The 24,615-nt window shown below is 41.0% G+C and overlaps 1 protein-coding gene across 3 annotated transcripts in view; it reads left to right on the plus strand.

Annotated features, from left to right (window-relative positions):
* Nucleotides 1-24,615, plus strand: part of melk (maternal embryonic leucine zipper kinase) — a 138,609-nt gene that overhangs the window by 61,626 nt on the left and 52,368 nt on the right. For all 3 annotated transcript variants that reach the window (XM_068030308.1, XM_068030310.1, XM_068030309.1), the window contains 3 exons: nt 1,813-1,911; nt 3,913-3,981; nt 13,602-13,700. In XM_068030308.1, coding sequence (XP_067886409.1) covers nt 1,813-1,911; nt 3,913-3,981; nt 13,602-13,700 — 267 coding nt within the window. The remainder of the gene's footprint in view (nt 1-1,812; nt 1,912-3,912; nt 3,982-13,601; nt 13,701-24,615) is intronic.

Consider the following 24,615-nt stretch of genomic DNA (forward strand, 5'->3'; position numbering starts at 1 on the left):
CTGAAGAGTGTTGCAGAGGCAAGTTGCAACCCTTTACATTGCTACCAGCTTGGTTGTCGAACAGCTGTGAAATTTAAGGTAAATAAATTTTGGGAGCTGGATAAGATGCATAAGAGGATCCTTAAGTAAATTACAGGTAATGTAGCACAAACCTTCCAGCAATCACTGGACTGGAGAAAGAAAGATGTTATTCCTATTTTTATAAAATGTAGCAAAAGTAATCCAGGAAACTACAAACCAGTGAATTTGATATCCATTGTAGGTAAAGTTATGGAAGCTGTTATTACCGATTTAAGGTTATGGAGCACCTGGATAGAGATGGAATCATAAGATAGTCATTATGGGTTAATAAATGGGAAGTTTGCCAATTTAACTGGTTTTCTTTTCAAGGTGTGACTAAGCAGCTTGATGGGGAAAACACAGTGGATCTGTTGTACATGGATTTCAGTAAAGCCTTTGATACAGTTCCTCTGAAAAGGCTGGTACTGAAAATAAACGGGGATTAGTAGAAATATTTTACAATGGATTCCTAATTGGTTGACCAATTGGTGGTGATACAAGGATTGTCAATAGTCTGGGAGCATATTACGAAAAGGGTCCTACAGAAGTCTGCTTTGAGACCTCTTTAATATCTTCATAAATGATCTGGAGGTAGGAGTCACAAGCACAGGAACAAAATTGTGGATGATACAAAGCTAACAAAGGTTGCAGACTCCAAAGATAAATTGGATAACCTACAGGAGAATTTCAATTGGAATTGGACCGATAGGTAGCGGATGAAATTCAGTGTAGAGAAATGCAAAGTGCTTCAGAGATAAAAATATTCAGCAAGGGAAATTGAAAGAAAATAACGTGCATAGAAAATAAAGGAATCTGGGGGATCCTGATTAACAATAAACTGAAGCGATTGCAAAAATGCTCCGTGGCAGTGTATATATAAAAAAAAACAGTTGTTGGGATTTATTAAAATGTCTATATTCAGACAAAATGGGTAATCCTGCCACTTTATTAATCGTTGGTGTGATCACAGAATAGTGTGTAGAGTTCTGGTCACTGCAGTACAAAAAGAATATTAGAGTTATTGAAGGTTAGAGAGGAGAACAATGGTTTGGAGGGATTGAATTATGAAGAGTAATTGTGTAATTTGGGCATGTTCTCATTGGAAAAGAGAGGTGATATGATTGTTGTTTTTTGGGATTCTAAAGGGACTAGATAATGTAAACCATGTCAAGCTGTTTCACTTTGTCCAGACAATAGAATCAGAGGACATGGCCTACACTTGAAGGGGGGCAAGTTCAAAACAAATCGGTGGAAACATTATTCAACAAGCGGGTACTAATAATGGCTCCCTAGGAAAATGGTAGGAGTAAAGTTTTGATTCATTCAATGCAAATTAAATTTTATTTCTTTCAGTATGTTTGGGATACAGCATATAAGTAATTTGAGACATGAGTGAGTAATGCTGTGATTAGTCAACACCTCTATTATCGTGTATTATTTGACTACCAGGGTGATCAAAAGCAAACTAGATGAACCTTTGGCTTTTTCTCATCTAACAGTTCCTATCTTCCAAAGTGGCTCCGATAGAAAATGGACTGATAATTTCACTTGATAATGAATCTTCAAATTATATAATAGTGATTTTACTTGAATGAAGCTAGTAAATGATGGGGATTAATGGAGTTACACAATACTATGATTAGAAATTAATACACAGGTGAAAATGCCTCGATTATGGTATATCTGCTTGAGTGCTTTGCTTCAGATTAGGATAATTTATACTGTTCAGCTTTATTTGTTTTTTCAAAACAGGCTGACATCTGGAGTATGGGAGTTCTCTTGTATGCACTTCTGTGTGGATTTCTCCCATTTGATGATGATAATGTGATGACTCTGTACAGGAAAATAACGGTATGCATTTTTTTCTTGCATTATCTGTATGTATTTTCATAAGCACATTCTTGCATTCTCTTTGTCCTCCCTCACTTTCTCCATTGCTTATGTCCGTGGTATTTTATTCCAGCTTCATTGCCATGTTAGATTGTGCAGCCAACATTTAATTTACAAAAGCTCAATTGGCGAGGCAGAATGATGTCTGGAATTTCCAGTAACTTGGGTAATTTATGCATAATGGTAAAAGATCCGTACAATTATATTCTGATGGAACTTGGAATCATAACTAAAGAAATTGTTTGTGCATGTGTCCATGGATAAATATGTTCTTGGCACTGCCAAAGTATGCCCTTGAATAAGGGGCATTTGGGTGAGGCACTGGAGGACAATATGGCACAGAATCCAACCAAAAAAAGCATGTTGCCCAGGTGGAGGCCAGAAAATTGGTAAAATGTTTACTTAAAAAAAAAAATTATTTAAAAGTTTGGATTGAATGAATGAGTTTGTAATCTGATGCTCCTAAGAAGTGCTCTTTGAGTGCAATTTTGTGGAGTTGCTCCTTCAGTCTTTTAAAGAAGATTCTCATTGTATTTATTAATCTTCCTTCTGAATCTGTGGGCTGGATTTAGTGCTGGTGGCAGAGGTCCCGCTGCTGGGCCTGAAAGAGGGAGGCAAACATACTTTGGCAGTCAGCGGGACTCGGGGCTGCATCTTGTCCGCTGCAGCCGTTCCTTTTAAGGAGGGCTGGCAGCTCAGCACCACCACCAGGAGTGATGGCCACTGCTAGGGCTGCACCTGGAGGAGGAGGACACATCAATAGACGGTTGCCCTCACAATCAAGTACGTGGAGTCTGGGGATACGGGAGCCAGTGAGGCACGCCTGGCGAGAGGGATTGTTGAGGTCAGACGGTGCAGTTGTCGTGGCAGTGGCCATTGCCACAAGGGCCAAAGAGTGCCCAAAAAGGAGGCCCCTACCAACCCCCAACACCACCTACTGAGCTCGCTGGGAGGCCACCAGGGATTACCTGGTGGTGACCCCACGTGGCAGAGGCCCATCCCAAGCCTGGTAGAATGCCAGCATAAGTGGGAAGAGGCTCTTAATTGGCCATTTTAAGTGGCTCAATTGGGCTCTGGGCAGGAGGGCCATCTGTCATCCTACCCACTGTGGGCAAGGTGGCATTTTGGCAGGACGATGACAGGTACGCCTTCCCGCCTCCCTGCCCATCCCCAAAGGTTCAAGAAGGTGGCTCACTACAACCTTCTCGAGTAATTAGGGATGGGCAACAAATGCTGGCCTTGTGATGCCCAAATCCCATGAAAGAATAAAAAGGCTGTTAAAATCCAGCCCCATGAATCAGCTAAAAATGGAATGTGTACAAAAATACAGAAACACATGAAGTTCAGTTTTATAAATGTTTACCTTGTGCATTGAGCTGTTTTAGTCACTTTTTGTCTTTGGGCATATCGCGCTCAAAAAAACAGGAGGTGACAAATGCATAATGCCAGTGCCATGCTCTTTCTGATTTTAATCCTTAATTAATGTCTTTACATGCTGGTCTCCTGGCTGGTAGCCACTTTCACCTTTCATCTTGTGCAGAAGTTTGCATTCCCAACATGGAGCCTTGCTAGATAGGAGAGTTGATCTGGAAGGTTAGCACAGCTGACTTGCAGCACTCCAATTTTCTGTTGACTAATTTTGATCACGTTTTCACCTGTCATTTTTTACATTTATCTATCACCCTCCTGAGTCCACAGTGATTTTTTTTTTTAATATGGAGAGTTCCCCTCCCGTACAGCCCTTTTACATTAATTGAAAATCTTAGAAGATTTCTACTATCATCTAACTATTTTGAGAAATGGGAAATGGGAAGAGCTGTATGAATAATGTCACTGTGCCTTCAAAAGACTTTTATTGATAACTTGACTTTACTCCTTTTTTGGTATATTGAACCTGCTACCAGTTGAGGAAAACACTAATGCAAGTACATTTTTTTAACTGTGTTGTGTTTTCTTTTACAGAAGGGAAAATATAATTTACCTAAATGGCTTTCACCTACGAGTGTACTGATTTTGAATCAAATGTTGCAGGTAGAGTTCTGTTCCTTCAGTTACTTTGGAATTAATTTTGAAATGTTTTAAGAAACCTGAAAAATGTTTCCCCTCACCTCCATGATGCTTTTTTTTTCAAAAAAAAAGAAAAACTTCTGAAATTGTTGGTTATGATTTTTGTTTGTGTGGCCTGGCGACAATGATAATGGCCACTGTTGATTCACTCAACACTCTACCACAAGCATTGCCATTTTTTCTTCACCTTCCACAAAAGATGTGTTCTCTAACAAAAATGCAATGGAATGCCATTTTCTTTAAATATGAAACTTGTGAACTTCATCATGTTTAAGTGCATGTAAGGACAAAGAGGGTGTTTTTATTTTTATTCTTTCATGGGATGTGGGCATCGATGGCAGTTAAGAGTCAACCACGCTGTAGGTCAGGAGTAACATGTAAGCCAGACCAGGTAAGGACAGTAGATTATGCTAGGATATCAACCATGGATAGGCTCTTGGTATTAACCGGAGTTAGATTCAAGGAAAGAGATACGCATTTTGATCAGATGTCTGATGCCCTAAAAAATGTTTTTAGGAAAACATTCCTTTCCGGCTGTTTTCTTGGCGCAGATAGGCTCTTTAGGGGTGACACCAAAGGTGGAGGATACAATGCTAGCAGCATTTCGAGGCTGTTCAAGTATGGGGCCCAAACATCAGTACAAAAGGAGAAACACACATATAACAAATGAGGATAGAGACCCTTTTGGCAGCTGTAACAGACGGCAGGAATTGGGCAATTATGGCAGAAGGATGAACCCTAGGAATAACCAAGGGGTGGTTAACAGGTGTTTCCGAGGTGACTCAAAGTATCACAATGCGTTGCGTTGTCCAAAAAGGAATAACCGGGTTTTGAGATGACACATGACGTGGAAGGTTCAGAAGGCAAAGATGACTCTACTGATCAGTCAGAAGGAATTGTACTGGTCACGAGAAGCTTCAGTCCGGTAATGTGTCCTAGTCGCAGATTTGTTCAATTGCACAGTACTGGACAGTGGGTGTACGTCCATGGTATATGGAATGGGCTGGTTACAGTGTTACATGGATTCTTTAAGTAAGGAAGACCGAAATAAGGTCAAAGAATACAACAGTTCTACCTGTTTCAGGTTTGGGGATGGCAACACGTTGAAATCACTAAAAAGAGTGGTAATTCAGTGTAAAATAGCAGGGATAAACCATTTTATTAGTACAGATGTAGTATCCAGTAAAATACGTTTGCTGTTAAGTAAACCATCTATGAAAAAGACTCTGAAGAAATTGGATATGGAACATGATGAGGCGATTGTCTTTGGGAAATCTGTAGCTTTGCAGTTTACACAGTTGAGACATTATTGTATTCCTTTAACAAGACCTAATGTCTCTAAGCAGAATCTTAAAGCAGTATTAATGGCACCCAGAGGTGGGGATTTAAAGGAGAAAAGGCAAATTATTTCAAAACGACATCGACAGTTTGCACATCCATCTTGTTTTAGGTTGAGTACGCAGGGGTCCTACATGATGACTACACTAAATTTATTGATGATATCAGTGAAAAATGTGATATCTGTTAAAAAAAATTTAAAAAAATACAGGAGGAGGCCAACGCGACCCATAGTGAGTCTCCCATTAGCAAGGGACTATAATGAAACCGTAGCTATGGACTTGAATGTATGGGATAAAGACAAAAACATTTTTCTTCTGCACTTTATAGATGTAGTGACTAGATTCAGTCTGTCGGTAATTTATAGTAAAGACAAAAAAGTAATAGTGGACAAGTTAATGGGAAGGTGGATAGGAATGAGACTGGGAGCACCGGCTAAGTTTCTAACTGATAATGGAGGAGAATTTGCCAATGAGTTCAGGAGTATGTGTAAAATATGAATGTTGTAGCAATCACACAGCAACAGAAAATCCTTTTTAGTAATGGGATTTGTAGAGAAATCATGCTGTGATTGACTAAATGTTTTGAAAAACTTTAGCCAACAAGCCAAATTGTAAATTGACTACTGCTCTGGCGTGGGCAGGACCTGTGAAAAACATGCTTCAAATGGTTGGGGGCTATAGCCCCTATCAATTAGTTTATGACAGGAATCCGAAAATACTTTGGGTAATGTGGGATCATCCCCGGCTTTAGAGGGGACAAAAATTAGTTCCATTTTTGCAGAGCATTTGAATGCCATGCATGCAGAGAGAAGAGCATTTATTCAGGCAGAAGTTTCAGAAAAATCAGGAGAGCTTTGAGGTATCCGATCAGGTCATTAGGAAAGAATTTTGATACCGGGGATATGGTGTATTAAAAAAGAGAAGAGCAGAAAGAATGGAGAGGCCCAAGAAAAGTTATAGGCACTGATTGCAAAACAGTGATTTTGCAAGATGGCAACCAGACTGTTAGAGTACATTCCTCTCGGCTTATTGGCGCTGATTATACATTGACAGAATCTGAACGAATGATGGACACTGATAATGCACCATGTACTGTGCATGCACATACGTCGGACCTTTGCGAGCTGCAGATTGTGGCAGATAATGGACTGACTGGGAGTGAACAAAGTGATAGTGCAGATCCAGATAAGGCCATTTATCCCAAAGGTTAACTACTGAAAGTTGGGACTCGAGTGACATATATGCCAGAAGGGACTAGTGAATGGAGGGAAGCCACCATTATAGGAAGGGCAGGAAAGGCCACAGGGAAATACAAACATTGGCTGAATTTGCAAGACAAAGAACAGGATATCAGACCTATAGATTGGCAGAAGTGAAAATGTGGAAAGCCAGAAAATGTCGTGTAAGTTCAGACAGTGGGCCTGAAGGTGATCATAGTCCAAAGAAAAGGTCGTGAACTTGTGAAAGGAAGTCTAGTTGTACGAGGGACAGGTCGAGTAGTAGCAGTCCAGAAAGGGATAGGAAATCTAATAGGGGACGTGATTTCACAAGAGCAAGGGCCAGAGAGCAGGCGAGGGGCGCTACAAGAAGTAGGAGCCCTTACGATACAGAAGCTCTAGTGGCTACTAACAAGTTAGATGGTAAATTGATAAAGGATGCCAAGCAAAAAGAGTTTGACAGTTGGAGAGAGTTTGGCGTACACGTGGAGGTGCCAGATAGAGGACAACCAGCATTGTCCCATAGATGGATCTGTACAGAGAGATGGTATGTATAAAGCGAAGGCCAGACTTGTAACTCGGGGATTTGAGGAACAACTAAGTGACCAAGAAGTTAGAGTGGACTCCCCAACAGCAAGAAAAGCAAGTTTGAGGATTTTCTTAGCCCTTTTAGCGACACACTCATGGAAATGTAAGTCTATTGACATCAAAGCAGCATTTTTGCAAGGGGAGAAATTTCAAATAGAAGTATTTTTAAAGCCACCAAAAGAAGCTGGAGATATAGAAGGGAAATTATGGAAGCTAAACAAGTGTATTTATGGGCTGTCCTATTAAAAGCTGGTTGTATTCAACTAAAAGTGGATCCGGCAATGTTTTATTGGTACTATGAAGAAAAACTAGCAGGCATTTTCTTGATACACGTGAACAATTTTCTGTGGGGAGGATCTGAGGCATTTGAGAAATTTGTGGTAGATAAAGTTCTGCAGGAATTCAAAATTGGAAGGCGGGCTTCCGGAGCTTTTAAATATATAGGGTTGAGTATTAGGCAGAATAAGTTGGGGGTAACCCTAAATCAACAGTCTTACCTAGAGAATGTTAATAGGGTCCCAAATAAATCGGGCCAGATCCTCTCAAAAGGAAGACTTTGCAACCAAGGAAGAAGTAGACCAGTTAAGGAGCTTAATTGGGCAGTTGAACTGGTTGTCCACATATACTAGGCCGGATGCTTGCTATGAAGTGTTAGAACTGAGCACCATGCTGAAACATGTTACTGATGGGGAAGTGCTGAAAGCAAATAAGATATTGAAGAGATTGAGTTTTGATAAATGTACACTCAAGTTTCCAGCATTGGGTGACCCAGAAGAAATGAAATGAGTCATTTCTAGTGACGCCTCACACGCTAATCTTCCCGATGGTTATTCGAGCACAGCAGGGTTCATTATATTTTTGGTGGGAAGAAATGATAAATGTTGTCCGTTAGCCTGGGAATCAAAGAAAATAAAGAGGATGGTTAAAAGCACCTTAGCTGCTGAGACACTTGCACTGATGGATGTGGGTATGTATTTATCGAGTATTTTAAAGGAACTCTTGTATATGGGGTAATAGGAGAAAAGTTTTCCTAAATAATGCTACGTAGATAACCATTCTCTCTGGGACAATGTCCATTCGACAAAAAGTGTCACAGAAAAGCGGTTGAGGATTGATCTCTCGAGTATAAAAGAAATGTTGGAACGAAAATAAATTTCCAAAATAAAATGGGTTGACGCAGGGCATCAGTTGTCGGATTGTTTTACTAAGCGAGGTGCTTGTTCAAAAAAAATTGTTGGATGTCCTCAAAGAGGGCCGATTTGCATTATAAGTTAGGAAAACATGGAAATTTTTAATGATCAGATCACTTTTTCTTTAAACAAGTTATTTTTAAAGGGGGGATATACAACATGTTAATAGCTGATGCTGTTGAAAAGTTAATACATTTTTCTGTATCTTTTTAAAATTTATTTTTCATATATATGTATTTAATTTAAAGAAAAACGGGGAATCTGTTAGGGTCTGAAGTTCTGTTAATGGATGATAAATACCTGGTAGTTCAAGATAATAGGGTGAACAGGATGTTAATTAGTTAATTGTATTCAAGTGTTTATAAAGAGCTGGCCAGCACTGGCTGTGGGTGGTGTTAAGAGTGCAGAAGTAAGCTCTGTGAGGCGCAGGGCTAGAATACTTGATGAATACTTTGTATTGGTATTTAGTAAGCAAGGGGATGCTGACAAAATATTCATCGAAGCAGAGATGGTGGAAGTAAGGATGAGGTGAAAATTGATAGGCAGGATGTACTGGAAAGGCTGGCTATGCTTAGAGTGGATAAGCCACCTGGTCCAGAGGGTTGCATCCCAGGTTGCTAAAGGAAGTAGGAATGGAGTTAGCAGAAGGATATGACTGGTGCTGCTCCTGGCATGCCTAGATATGGGTGATGTGCCAGAGGATTGAAGAGTGACAAATGTGACACCCTTATCCAAGAAAGGGTGTAAAGACAGGCCAGTCAATTTAATGTCCATGGTGGGTGATGTTTTAGAGACAATAATCAAGGAAAAAATCAACAGGCACTGGGAGCGGTTTGAGTTAATTAACCAGGGCTAGCACGGATTTGTAAAACAAATCATGCTTGACTATTCTAATTGAATTTTTTTGATGAAGTAACAGACGGTTGATGAAGGGAACACCGTGCATGTTGTCAACATAGATTTTAAGTGTTTGATAAAATACCACATAATAGACTGATTAACAAATTTGAGGCTCTTGGAATAACCGGGTCAATGTCAGCTTGGATTTAAAAAAATTGGCTTAAGAACAGAAAACAGCGAGTCATGGTACATGATGGTTTTTCAGACTGGTGGATAGTAGACAGTGTTTTTCCCCAAGGGTCAGTGCTAGGACCACTTTTTTTAAATTTATATATTGTTACGACCAAGGTGGGAGTAATGCACTGCCAATTCAGTCCCATTACTCCACAGGTCACAGCATATTAAAGTTTCCCGTCTACTGGAAATTAGTCAAATTAAACACTTTATTAACCCCCAGAATAAAACACACCAAACCAGGTATCCTTTAAACAACAACAAATTAACTATTTATTAATAAACTAAATCTTAAACAATACGGAGATAAATCTACATCTGAAAAGACTTTATAACGTCTTATTCCTCCTAACCCTCACACACGCACAAACATACATTCAAAAACCAATGGTTAACCGGTTCTAAAATGATGTTTTAAGTTAGAGCTGTCTCTTAGGAATAATAAAATAACTGGGTTGTAAGTCTTAGTGGGTTTGGTTCCTGATTCGGTGAGGTGTTCCAGAGTCCAATAGTCGATGCCACTCGAAGTCTCCAGGCGAGTTTGATGAACAGTCTGTAATGAAAAGGCGTTCATGGTACTTCGGCATAGATCTTTCAACAAGGAGTATAACAGACTGCTAATTCAAAATCTAAATAGACCTATGAGTAGAAACTTTACTGAGTTTCCAGAACTCCCAGAAACACGAAAGGCAACAGAAAGTCACTTCTGAGGCAGAGACTTATTTTTTATTCTTTAGAGATACAGCACTGAAACAGGCCCTTTGGGCCACCGAGTCTGTGCCGACCAACAACCACCCATTTATACTAATCCTACATTAATCCCATATTCCCTACCACATCCCCACCATTCTCCTACCACCTACCTACACTAGGGACAATTTACAATGGCCAATTTACCTATCAACCTGCAAGTCTTTGGTTGTGGGAGGAAACCGGAGCACCCTGCGGAAACCCACCCGGTCACAGGGAGAACTTGCAAACCCCGCACAGACAGTACCCAGAACTGAACCCAGCCCGCTGGAGCTGTGAGGCTGCGGTGCTAACCACTGCGCCACTGTGCCGCCCTAAACTCTTAGAGACTGGAAGTGAAAAGGAATTTGCTACTTCCAATAATGCAGATATTCCCTTCCAAGGGTCTTTTCCGTTTTAGGCGAAACACGGCCTGTAGGCCAATGTAGATTTTCTGCTCAGAGAGACACAAATTCTTCCTTCCTTCAGGAGAGCATGCTTCGCTGGTCTGCCAGTTCAAACTGGTTCTAGCCAGTCTTTACACATAGTCAAACTGATACAATGCGGCATGTGATCGTGCTCTCTTGCTGTTGCTTAGGAAACAGGCTTGCACCTCTCACACTGTTCCCAGAGAATATAAAAACTGCTCCCAGTCTTAAAGGCACGCAGACGCCCTTTAGTTTTTAAACAGGAAAAAAAACGCTTCCATGACAATATTTATATATGATTTCGATATTGGAATACAGAGTAAAATTTCAAAATTTGCAGATGATATCAAACTTGGAGATGTGGCAAACAGTGTGGATGATACCAATCAACTGCAGCAGGACATAAATAGGTTAGCAGAATGGGCAGGCAAGCAGCAGATGGAATTTAATACAGAAAAGTGTGAGGTGGTGCTTTTAAGCAGAAGGGATAGGGAGAGGCAATATAGACTAATGGTACAGTTCTAAAGAGTGTACAGGGCAAGAGGGACCAGGGGCCTCATGTATATCGATGTTTGAAGGTGGCAGAACATATTGAGAGAGCAGTTAGCAAAGCATATGGGATTTTGTGCTTCATAAGTAGAAGTATTGAGTACAAAAGGAGGGCAGTCATGCTGAACCTTTTCTAAAGTTCTGGTTAGGCCACAACTCGAGTATTGTGTCCAGTTTTGTTCACATTTCAGGAAGGACGTGAGGGTGTTTGAGAGGGTGAAGAAAATATTTATCAGAATGTTTCCAGGAAGGAGGGATTTTAGCTACAAGGTTAGATTGGAGCAAAGGAGATTGGGGGCAGATTTGATAGGGGTATACAAGATTATGACCGGTTTAGATAAGACAAAGACAATCTACTCCCATTAGGTGACAGTACAAGGACTAAGGGACACAGATTTAAGGTTTTGGGCAAGACATGCGGGGAGTGGGTGGGGTAGGGGTTGTGAAGAAGAACATTTTTGCACAGCGTTAGTTAATGAACTGGACTCGCTATCCGAGGGTGGTGGAAGCAGAGATGATTAATGATTTGAAAAGGAAATTGGATGGACGCTTGAGGGAAATAAAATTGTAGGGCTATGGGGAAAGTGCGGGGGAAATATACAGTGCGGTTCCCCTGCTTTTATGACCCCTGCTTTTCCTGATGCATATTCAGGAGCTAGACTAAGGTGTACAGGGCACAATTTCAAAATTTGCTGAAGAAATAAAACTTGGAAGTATTGTGAACTGTAGACAAGCTGCTGGAATTGGCGAACAAGCAACAGATGAAATTTAATACAGAGAAGTGTGAAGTGATTTATTTTGATGTAAAGAACAAGGAGAGGCAATATAAATTAAAGGATACAATTCTAAAGGGGGTGCAAGAGCAGTGGGACCTAGGGGTATATGTGCATAAATCATTGAAGATGGCAGGACAGGTTAATAAAGCACATGGGATCCTGAGCTTATAAACAGGGGCATAGAATACAAAAGCGAGGAGGTTATGATAAACCTGTATTAAGCACGGGTTCAGCCTCCACTGGAGTCATGTGTCCAGTTCTGGGCACCACACTTTAGGAAGGATGTGAAGGCATTGGAGAGGGTGCAGAAAGGTTTCACAAGCATGGTTCCAGGGCTGAGTGATTTCAGTTACGTGGATAGATTGGAGAAGCTGGGGCTGTTGCCCTTAGAGAAAAGAAGATTAAGAGGAGATTTGATAGAAATGTTCAAAATCATGACTGGTCTGGACAGAGTAGATAGGGAGAAACTGTTCGCATTGGCAGAAGGATTGAGAACTAGAGGGCACTGATTCAAAGGTGATTGGCAAAAGAAGCAATGGCGACAGGAGGAAAAACTTCTTTACGCAGTGAGTGATTAGGATCTGGAATGCACTGCCTGAGAGTGTGGTGGAGGCAGATTCAATCAAGGCTTTCACAAGAGAATTGGACAGTTATCTGAAGGGAAAACATTGCAGGGCTATGGAGAAAAGGTGGGAGTAGTGGGACCAGGTGAGTTGCTCTTGCAGAGCGCCGGCATTGACATGATGGGCAAAATGGCCTCCTTCTGTGCTGTAACCATTCTATGATTCATACATTGTGCATCTTGGCATGATCTTTTTGGATTAAAGTAGTAAACTGTTACAAGAAGACTGCTAAAACTCTTGTTTCACTTTAAAGATTGCCAAGCAGTGCCACCGATGTGTACAAAACATTGATGTGATCACTTCATAATTAATTTGGCTGGTGAATTATTTCCAAGTGAGCTTGGGTTACAATCTTGGGTAATACTGAAACTTTCTGAATGTAAGGGCAATTGAGTTATTCTGAATCCAAAGTCACTATTATATTAATGACCTAGCCATGTCCACCTAAATTAATAGTCATGTACAATCGACAAGATGGCCCCTGGGGTGGTGGCCTAATTTATGATTGAACAATAGGCAAGTTTCAGTCACGCATTAACTTAACCAACACAAGTGAATGTTTGCTCAATTTTCAAAATCTATACAATAAATGATAACTGTTTGAACAAAAATCTTTTGATGCCATGTTAAATGCAAATAGGTGATTTTTTTCTCTTTACAGTCTTTTAAAATTTATAACTGTTTAATTTCCCAGAAGTTAATCAAATGGAGTATTCAAAAAGTATTAATTGAAATTTTGAAAAATGAAGTGAGCTGCTCCTATTTATGTAGTGCCTTCATTGAAGCATCTCCAATTAGTTCACAGAGTGAAATGCTGCTGGAGTGCAGTGACTGTTACATGAGCAAACACCAGCTATTGGAAATACTTCCTGGCTGAAAAACACTTTTGGGATGAATTATTTTTAAATATCCTCATCTTAAATTTGAATGTTACTAGATGTTCAATTATTGTCATTGTGTTAGGTCATAAATATTGCCAGTGATTTAAATCTTAAATGAATTTTGTTTGATCTACTTTGCATTTAGAAATGTATTCAGATGCCCATAACAGTTCTGATTCTTTTCAACAGGTGGATCCAAAGAAGCGCATCACAGTAAAACATCTTCTAAGCCACCCATGGCTAATAGAAGATTACAGCTGCCCTGTTGACTGGCACACGAGATACCCAGTGAGTATTTCAAGGCAAAATGTGGTCTTTGTATTTGGTGTTAAAGGTACAATTCCTAATTAGTTAAGTTTATAAACGAAATTCTTTTTGCACCTTTATGATTCACCGCCTAAATTTAGAAATAGCAATATTAACTTTGGATAGCGAAGACGTTTAATAAGTTTAATAATTGTCAGCTTAATGGTTGTTACTGGGTGCTTCCTAGGATTTAGTTCATTAAAGAATCTTAGCTTAGGAACTTTCTAATACAAATCAGAATATGACCTGTAAAGGTTGGGCAGTGTGTATATTGGAAGTTTATGTAGTATTTCCCAAATCTGGCACCAAATATATTTTCCTAAAGGTATGCTTCACTAGTTTTGAAATTTTACAGAATCACAAATAAATCTGTAATCATTATAAAGCTATTTAATGACGGTTAGTCATTGGCATGCATTCAACTCTCCCTCAAAAAAAATTGCATCATCTTAATATTGTAGTAGTGGCTTTATGCCACTATTGGCTTTTGAGAAACTGATGGGAAATGCATCTTTACTGGCACAAAATGGGAACTGTAATATTTTGCAGACTTCATTTCCCAGGTTATTGAAGGTCCCTTTTTCTGCCACTAGAAGGAGCACTTGCCATTTGACAAATTAATGGACACAACCTACTCATAAAGTAACACAGAGCTTGGAGTTCATTGGAGTATTTGATGCGTTTTAAACTCTTCATTTCCCTTGCATTTGTGTTTCAAAAATGTACTGGCCATTGGGAACTGGTATAATGAATGAAGTTTGTAAATTATTGTATCATTTTCATGATTGTACAATTATTTGTAATCCTGCAACCACAGGTGTATTTTTTAGCTTTGCTATTATAACTTGCATAGTTGTGTACCTGAATTTCAAGAAAATTATTTCTCACCTCCTGTTGAAAGAAATTGCTCATCCAAGGTATTGAAGTTTTCTTCAACCTAGAACCAACAATGGGGTATGCCATATTAGATTTAGTAATGAGTCAGAAATAGCAACATAGTAACAAAGTAGGAAATTTAGCCCCTCGCACCTGTTCTTCCATTCAACAAGATCATGGCTGATCTGCAAACTAACTCCATATAGTTAACAGCCTAAGGGTGTGTGAACATTTATCTTAATAGCTAGCACAATATATTATTGAGTTCAACGTAGTGTTTGAAATGGAGAAATGTGAAGCAACTATTAAGATTCTAGATTTAGGTAAGGATGACTTCAATGGGATGTGACCGAGACTATCCACTTGACAAATCTGTTAATGGGTAAAATGACACATCAATGGGAGCTGTGCAACAAAATAGTAATACAGAACCAGGTTATATCTCTAAGCATTTCCTCGCCAAAAAAGACAGCCATGAACAACTAAAGATGTAAGAGGCAACATAAAACTGAAAGTAAAAGCATAGGAAAATGCAAAACAAAAATCCTGGCAAATGGGGAAAAATGCAAAGAACAGCAAGCGCTGACAAAACAGATAGTAAGAGCTACAAAAAAATGAAAAGAAATTTCCAAGGGATATCAAAATTAACGCACACAATTTTTGCTATTTTAGGAAAACGAGAGGGGCCAGGAGCATTGTAGGTCTCTTGAAAACCAATAATGGTGATTTGTCAATGAAAATAAGGAAACGGCAGGCATGCTGAATAATTACTTTGCTTCAGTATTTACAGTAGAGGAAGAGATCTGTATGCCAGACATTCCAAGGAAACTAATATTAAATCGGGGACAGGGACTCAACAAAATTAATTTTCAAAATAACTAACTGAAGAAGAAAATAATGGCACTAAAGAGTGCAAATCCTAAGACTAGATGGTTTCCATCCCAGAGTTTTAAAGGAAGTAGGTGGAAACATGGCAGCTGCTCGCACAATAATCTTCCAAAGTTCTCTCGATTCAGGAACCTTTTCTTCAGATTCTGCTATTTAAGGAAGGTGAGAAAGGGAAATTAGGGAGTTATAGACATGTTAGCCTAACATTTGTTGTCCGGAAATTGCTAGTGGCTTTAATTAAGTGACTGAACATGGTGAAAATTTTCGTCTGATCCGAGAACCAGCATGAATTTATAAAGGGGAGATCATGCTTGAGAAATGTGATATTTTTGAAGAGGTGACTAAAATAGTGGATGGGGAATGTCAATGGATGTTTACATGGACTTCAAGAAGGCATCTGATAAAGTCAATGAAAAGAGACTGTTAACTAAGGTTGAAGCTCGTGGAATTGAAGGCAAATTATTGGTTAGGAAATTGGCTGAGTGGCGGGAGACAGGGTAGGGATAATGGGCAGCTACTCTAATTGGCAGGATGTGACGGTGGTGTCCCACAAGGATCTGTATTGGGGCCTCAACTATTCATTGTATTCATGACCTCAACTATTTACTGTATTCATTAACGATTTAATTGGTGGAATAGAAAGCCACATATCCAAATTTGCTGATGACACAAAAATGAGCGTTGTAAGCAGTATAGATGGAAACAAAAAGTGCAAAAGGAATATTGATAGATTGTGATTGGGCAAAACTGGCAAATGGATTTCAAAAGCAAAATACTGCAGATGCTGGAGATCTGAAACAAAAACAGAAAATGCTGGAAATACTCAGCAGGTCAGGCAGCATCTGTGGAAAGAAAAGCAGAGTTAACATTTCAGGTTGATGACCTTTCATCAGAACAAATGTCGATTTCCAATGTAGGCAAATATGAGGTTGTCCATATTGGACCTGAAAAGTGGTGAAATGCTAGAAACAGTGAAGGTGTAAACAGACTTGGAGGTCCAGATACATAGATCATTAAACTGTCATAACCAGGTACAAAAAATAATCAAAAAGGCTAATGGAATGCTGGCTTTTATATCTAGAGGACTACAATGCCAGGGAGTAGAAGTCATGCTACAGCTGTACAAAACCCTGGTTAGATGACACCTGGAATACTGAGAGTAGTTCTGGGCACCACTCCTTAGGACAGATTGGCCTTGTCAGAATGATACCTGGACTTGAAGGATTAAATTACGAGGAGAGATTACATAAACAAAGGTTGTATTTCCTGGAATTTAGAAGGTTAAGGGGCGAATTAAACATAGTTTTCAAGATATTAAGGGGAACAGATAGGGTAGATAGAAACTATTTCTGCTGGTTGGAGAATCTAGGAAGAGGGCATAAATAGTCCTTTTTTTTAAAAAAAAAAGTAAAATTAAGAGAAACAAAAGTTGAAAGCAAAATACTGCAGATGCTGGAAATCTGAAATAAAAAAAAGAAATGCTGGAAATACTCAGCAAGTCTGGCAGCATCTGTGGAGAGAGAATCAGAGTTAACGTTTCAGGTGAGTTCTGATGAAAGGTCACAGACCTGAAACAGTAACTCTGCTTCTCTCTCCACAGATGCTGCCAGACCTGCTATTTCCAACATTTCTTGTTTTTATAACACAAAGGATGATACCTGGACAGTTTGGAACTGTCTACTGCAAACAGCAATTGATGCTAGATCAATTGTTAATTTTAAAACTGAGATTATTTGATTTCTGTATGTCTCAAAGACAGGTATATGGAGTTGGGTCACAGATCAGCCATGATCTCATTGATTGGCAGAATAGGCTCGAGGAGCTAAATGGCCTACACTTGTTCGTAATTTTCTATATAAAAGAAAAGAAAAAGACTTGCATTTATGTAGGGCCTTTCACGAGCAGTGGACCTCCCAAAGCCCTTTAAAGCTAATGAAGTCCTTTAGAAGTGTAGTTAATGTTGTAATGTAGGAAACACTCACTAATATTTCCAATGGGAAATTCGGGATAAATACCTTTGCCCGAAGAGACTGGTTAGAATGTGGAGCTTGCTACTACAAGCAGTAATTGGGGCGAATAATGTAGATGCATTTAAGGGGACACTTTAAATGCATGAGGGAGAAAGGAATAGACCCAGCCCAGTCGCCCCTGCAAAGATTTCCTCAGTAACTTGTGGTTACTTATGCCAAAATTGAAAGAGCTGTCTTACAGACTAGTCAGCAACAGTCTGACATAGGCATCGTATAGAATCGCACCTTTCAAATTTTTTTTTATTATTTGTTTGTGGGATGTGGGTGTCGCTGGCTCGGCCAGCATTTATTGCCCATCCCTAATTACCCTTGAGAAGGTGATGGTGAGCTGCCTTCTTGAACAGCTGCAGGCCTTGGGGTGTAGGTACACCAACAGTGCTGTTAGGAAGGGAGTTCCAGGATTTTGACCCAAGGACCGTGAAGGAATGACGATATAGTTCCAAGTCAGGATGGTGTGTGGCTTGGAGGGGAACTTGCAGGAGGTGGCGTTCCCATGCATCTGCTGCCCTTAACCTTCTAGGTGGTAAAGGTCATGGGTTTGGAAGGTGCTGTTGAAGGAGCTTTGGCGAGTTGTTGCAGTGAATCTTGTAGATGGTACACACTGTCACAATGCGTCGGTGGTGAAGGGAGTCAATGTTGAAGGTAGTGGTTGGGGTGCCAGTCAAGCGGGCTGCTTTGTCCTGGATGGTGTCGAGCTTCTTGAGTTGGAGCTGCACCGATCCAGGCAAGTGGACAGTATTCCATCACACTCATGACTTGTGCCTTGTTGGTGGTGGACAGGCACTGGGGAGACAGGAAGTGAGTTACTCATCGCAGAATTCCTAGCCTCTGATCTCTTGTGGCCACAGCATTTATGTGGCTGATCCTGTTCAGTTTCTGGTCAATGGTGACCCCGAGCATGTTGTTAGTAGGGGATTCAGTGATGATAATGCCATTGAACATCAAGAGGAGACCGTTAGATTCTCTCTTGTTGGAGATGGTCATTGCCTGGCACTTGTGTGGTGCAAATGTTACTTGCCACATCAGCCCAAGCCTGGATGTTGTCCAGGTCTTGCTGCATATGGACATGGGCTGCTTCAGTATCTGAGGAGTCACAAATGGTGCTGAACATTGTGCAATCATCAGGTAACATGCCCACTTTGACCTTATGATGGAGGGAAGGTCATTGATGAAGCAGCTGAAGATGGTTAGGCCTAGGACACTACCCTGAGGAACTCCTGCAGTGACGTCTGGGACTGAGAGGATTGACCTCCAACAACCGCAACCATCCTCCTTGGTGCTAGGATTGACTTCAACCAGCGGAGAGTTTTCCCCCTGATTTCCCATTTACTCCAGTTTTGCTAGGGCTCTTTGCCATATAAATAATATCCCAAACTGCTCCATCTCCATCCCTGGTATGTTCTGTCCTGGCACACTGGTATAAAGTTGGGAGGGAGTGGCCCTGGGAGTTCTCAACATTGACTCCAGGCTCCATTAACAGCTCGTGGCATCAGGTCAAACATGGGGTAGGAAAGTTCTTGCTGATTTACCACCTACCACCCTCCCTCAGCTAATAAATCAGTACTCCTCCATGATGAGCACCACTTGGAGGAAACACTGAGAGTAGCAAGGGCACAGAATGTACTCTGGGTGGGTGACTTCAGTGATTGACTAAGTAGTACCACTTCTGACTAAGATGGCTCAGTCCTAAAGGACTTTGTTGTCACACTGGTCCTGGGCAGGTGGTGAAAGAATCAGCACGAGGGGAAAAACCTGCTTGACCTTGTTCTCAGCAGTCTATCTGCTGCAGATGCATCTGTCCATGACAGTATTGGTACGAGTGACCACCGCATAGTCCTGTGGAAATGAAGTTCTGTCTTCATGCTCTTCATCATGTTGTGTGACACAACCAGCTGCTAAATGGGATAGATTCAGAACAGATCTAGTAACTTTAAACTGGGCATCCAGGAGGCTCTGTGGACCATCAGCAACACCAGAATTGTATTTTACCATAATCTGTAACCTCATGGTTTGGCATATCCCTCATTCTCCCAATACCATCAGGCCAGGGGACCAACCTTGGCTCAATGAGGTGTGTATAAGCATGCCAGGAGCAGCGTACCTTTAAAAAGAAAATGAGCTTCCAACCAGGTGAAGCTACACCATAGGACTACATGCATGCTAAATAGTAGAAGCAGCATGCTATAGATAGAGCTAAGAGATCCCACAACCGGATCAGATCAAAGTGTATAGTCCTGCCACATTCAATTGTAAATGCTGGTGAACAATTAAACGACAAACAGGCAGAGAAGGCTCCATGAAGATCCCCATCTTCAATGATGCCAGACGCTAGCACGAGTGCAAAAGGCACTCTGAAGTGCCAAGTGGATGATGCATCTCGGCCTCCTCCTGCGGTCCCCACCATCACAGAAGCCAGACTTCAGCCAATTTGATTCACTCCAGGTGATATCAAGAAATGGCTGAGCGCACTGAATTCAGCAAAGGCCATTGGCCCCAACAACATCTCAGCTATAGTGCCAACGACATATGATCCAGAATAGCCGCGCCCCTAGCCAGGTTGTTCCAGTTCGGCTATGTCATTGGCATCTACCAGGCAAAGTGGAAAATTGCCCACATATGTCGTGTCCACAAAAAGCAGGACAAATCCAACCTAGCCAATTACTGCACCATCAGTCAATTCTCAATCATCAGCAAAGTGATGAAAGGTGCCGTTGACAGTGCTATCCAAGTGACACTCATTCAGCAATAACCCGCTCACCGATGCTAGTTTTGGGTTCTGCCCGGACTTCTCGGCTCCTGACCTCATTACAGCCTTGGTCCACACGCTGAAAGCGCTGAACTGCAGAGGTGAGGTGAGATTGACTGTCCTGACATCAAGGTAGCATTTGACTGAGTATTATATCAAGGAGCCCTAGTAAAATTGAAGGCAATGTGAATCGGGGATAGCTTCTCCGCTGGCTGGAGTCATATCAAGCACAAAGGACTTTGACTGGCCTTCAACAAACACAATCATCTCAGCCCCAACGCATTGCTCCAGGAATTCCACAGAGCAGTGTCCAAGGCCTGTTTCATCATTGATCTTCCCTCCATCATAAGATCAGAAGTAGGGATGTTCGTTGATTGCTCAGTGTTCTGTTTCATTTGCAAGGTCTCATAATGAAGCAGTCTGTGCCTGCATGCAGCAAGATCTGGACAACATTCAGGTTTGGGCTGATGGGTGGCGCAAATGTTACATGCCATTTAAGTGCAGGTAATGGCCACCTCCAACAGGATTGAGTCTAGCCATTTCCCCTTGACATTGAACGGCATTACCATCACCAACTCCCCCGCCATCAACATCCTGGAGGTTGCCTTTGATCAGAAACTTAACTGGACCAGACACGCAAACAATGTAGCTGCAAGAGCAGGTCAAAGTCTAGGTATTCTGTGGTGAGTGATACAGTTCCACACTTCCTGACTGTCCAATGCCTGTCCACCATTTACAAGGCACAAGTGTGATCGAATACTCTCCATGTACCTGGAGGGGTGCAGCTCCAACAACACTCAAGAAGCTAAACACCATGCTTGATTGGCACCCCATCCACCACAAACATTCACTTCCTCCACCACTGGTGCAGAGTGACAGCAGTGTGTACCCTCTACACAGTGCACTGCAGCAACTCGCCTATGCTTCAACAGCACCTCCCAAACCCATGACCTCTACCAGCTAGAAGGACAAGGGCAGCAGGCACCTAAGAACACCACCACCTCCAGGTTCCCCACCAAGTCACGCATCATCCTGACTTGGAAATATGTTGCTGTTCCTCCAGTGACCTCCTGGGTCAGAATCTTAGCACTCCCTACCTAACAGCACTATGGGCATACCTGCACCAGATGGACTGCAGCGGTTCAGAAAAGCAACTCACCACCACTTCTCAATGGCAATTGGGGATGGGCAATAAATGCTGGCCTTACCAGTAAAGCCCACATCTCATGAACAAATTTGGAACTAAAAAATTATGTTGAGGGTTAGATGAAGAAAGCTAGTAGGAGGCTGTTGTGGAGCATAAAAAAATAGCATAGCCCAGTTAGGGCAAACAGTTTGCTTTTGTGCTGTACATTCCATATAATTTCTGGCATTTCCACTGTGATCCTCGATGAGCATAGTTTTCATCCATTTGTTTTTAACTTCTTGGCAAGATTCAAGGCCTATCTCCAGCAGAAATGTAGAGTTGAAAAGAATCAAAAACACCCAATTTAGGTTAAGGCAAGTATATAAAATGCATAGTGGGAGAACTTGGCTTCCTACACTTGTAAAATAAACCCCTTTAGATTACAAACTACTCCTGATTATTTGAAATGTTTTTTGTGCTGAAAAGATTTTAATTATGAGATAATTTGAAATAAGCAACTTTTGAATTGAAATTCATTCTTCCGTGGTCTTGGAGAGATTTGATAGCAGTATTATTCGCGAGGGTGCTGCCATGTATGAGGAAGTCCAAATATGAAAAAAAAACTTATAATTGCATCTTTTTAAGTTAGCGCTGAGGTAATTACGGGATGCTATGATGTTTAATATTATGGAAGGGTAGAACAAGGTAGATAGATGCTGACTCACCCAGGCAAGTGGGGAATATTCCATCACACTCCTGACTTGTGCCTTTATACAGGCTTTGAGGAGTCAGGAAGTGAGTTACTCACTGCAGGATTCCTAGCCTCTGACTTGCTCTTGTAGCCACGCTATTTATATGGCTACTCCAGTTCAGTTTCTGGCCTATGGTAATCCCTAGGATGATGAAAGTGGGGGATTCACTGATCGTAATGCCATTGAATGTCATGGGGAGATGGTTAGATTCTCTCTCGTTGGAGATGGTCATTGCATTTTAGCAAGGCTTTTGACAAGATCCCACATGATAGACTGTTTAAAAACAAAATAAAAATAAAAGCCTATGGGATCCAGGGGAATGTAGCAAGCTGGATACAAAATTGGTTCAGTGGCAGGAAACGAAGGGTAATTGTTGCCGAGTGTTTTTGCAACTGGAAGGCTGATTCCAGTGGGGTTCTGTAGGGCACAGTGCTGAGTCCCCTGATTTTTGTGGTATTTATTAACGACTTGGACGTAACTGTAGGGGGAATGACTAAAAGAATAATGAGAGAGAAATTCGAGTACGAGAGAAAGCTAGCTACAAATATAAAAACTGGTGGAAGAGTTTCTACAGGCCTTAAAAAAGGAAAAGAGTAAGTAAAGTGAGTGTTGATCCTCTAGAGAGTGAGCTTGGGGTGTTAATCATGGAAAATAAGGAAATGGCAGAGCAATTGAACAGATTTTTTGCATCTGTCTTCACTGTAGAGGATACAAATAACATCCCAGAAGTAATTGTGAATCAAGAGTTGAAAGGGAGGGAGGAACTTAAATCAATTACCATCACCAGGGAAAGGGTACTGAGAATTATTAGAACTAAAAGCTGACTGGTCCCCAGGTCCTAATGGACTTCATCCTAGGGTCTTAAAAGAAGTGGTTGCTGAGGTAGTGGATGCATTGGTTTTAATTTTCCAAAATGCCCTAGATTCTGGAAAGGTCCCATCAGATTGGAAAATAGCAAATGTAACTCTGCTATTCAAGAAAGGAGGAAAACAGAAAGCTGGAAACTACAGGCCAGTTAGCTTAACATCTGTCGTAAGGAAAATGCTGGAATCTATTACTAAGGAGGTTATAGCAGGGCATTTAGAAAACCTCAATGCAATCAGCAGACTCAACCTGGTTTTGTGAAAGGGAAATTGTGCATGACTAATTTATTCCAGTTCTTTGAGTAATAAACAATATGGATAAAGGGGAACCTGTGGATGTGGTGTACATGGATTTCCAGAAAGTATTTGACAAGGTGCCTTACTAAACAAAATAAGAGGCCATGGTATAGGAGGTAACAGATAAGCATGGATAGAGGATTAGTTAGCTAATGGAAACAGTAGGCATAAATGGGCCATTTTCAGGTTGGCAAATGGAGTGCTACAGGGATCAGTGCTGGGCCCTCAACTATTTATAATCCATATCAATGATTTGGATGAAGAGACAGAAAGAATGATTGCTAAATTTGCTGATGACACAAAGATAGGTAGGAAAGTAAGTTGTGAAGAGGACATAAGGAGTCTGCAAAGAGATATAGATAGGTTAAGTGAGTGGGCAAAGATTTGGCAGATGGAGTATAATGTGGGAAAGTGTGAACTTGTCCACTTTGGCCAGAAGAATAAGAAAGCAACATATTATTTAAATGGAGAGAGATTGCAGAACTCCGATGCAGAGGGATCTGGTGTCCTAGTACACGAAACACAAAAAGTTAGTATACAGGTACAGCAAGTGATTTAAGAAGGCAAATGCAATGTTGTCATTTATTTCAAGGGGAATGGAATATAAAAGTAGAGATATTTTGCTACAGTTGTACAGGGCATTGGTGAGACCACACCTAGAGTATTGTGTATAGTTTTGGTCTCCTTACTGTGCAACAGCCCCGACAAACAAATTTCTCTGCAGCACCTGTGGAAGAGCCTGTCACTCCAGAATTGGCCTTTATAGCCACTCCAGGCGCTGCTTCACAAACCACTAACCACCTCCAGGCGCGTATCCATTGTCTCTCGAGATAAGGAGGCCCAAAAGAAAAGACTTAAAGGATATAATTGCATTGGAAGCAGTTCAGAGAAGGTTCACTCAACTGATTCCTGGGATGAGAGGGTTATCTTATGAGGAAACGTTGGACAGGTTGGGTCTGTATTCATTGGAGTTTAGAAGGATGAGAGTTATCTTATTGAAACATCTAAGATCCTGAGGGGACTTGACAGGGTGGATGTTGAAAGGATGTTCCTCTTGTGGGAGAGACTAAACTTATGAGGCACAGTTTAAAAATAAGGGGTCTCCCATTTAAGACAGAGATGAGGAGAAATTTTTTTCTCTCAAATACATGAGTCTGTGGAACTCTATTCCCCAGAGAGCAGTGGAGGTAGGATCATTGAATGTTTTTAAGGCAGAGGTAGACAGTTTCTTAAACAAGGGAGTCAAAGGATATCAGCGATGGGCAGGAAAGTGGAGTTGAGTCCACAGACACATCAGCCATGTTCTTCTAGAATGGCGG

This window comes from Heterodontus francisci, chromosome 4 (assembly GCF_036365525.1).
Source record: "Heterodontus francisci isolate sHetFra1 chromosome 4, sHetFra1.hap1, whole genome shotgun sequence".
Lineage (NCBI taxonomy): Eukaryota > Metazoa > Chordata > Chondrichthyes > Heterodontiformes > Heterodontidae > Heterodontus > Heterodontus francisci.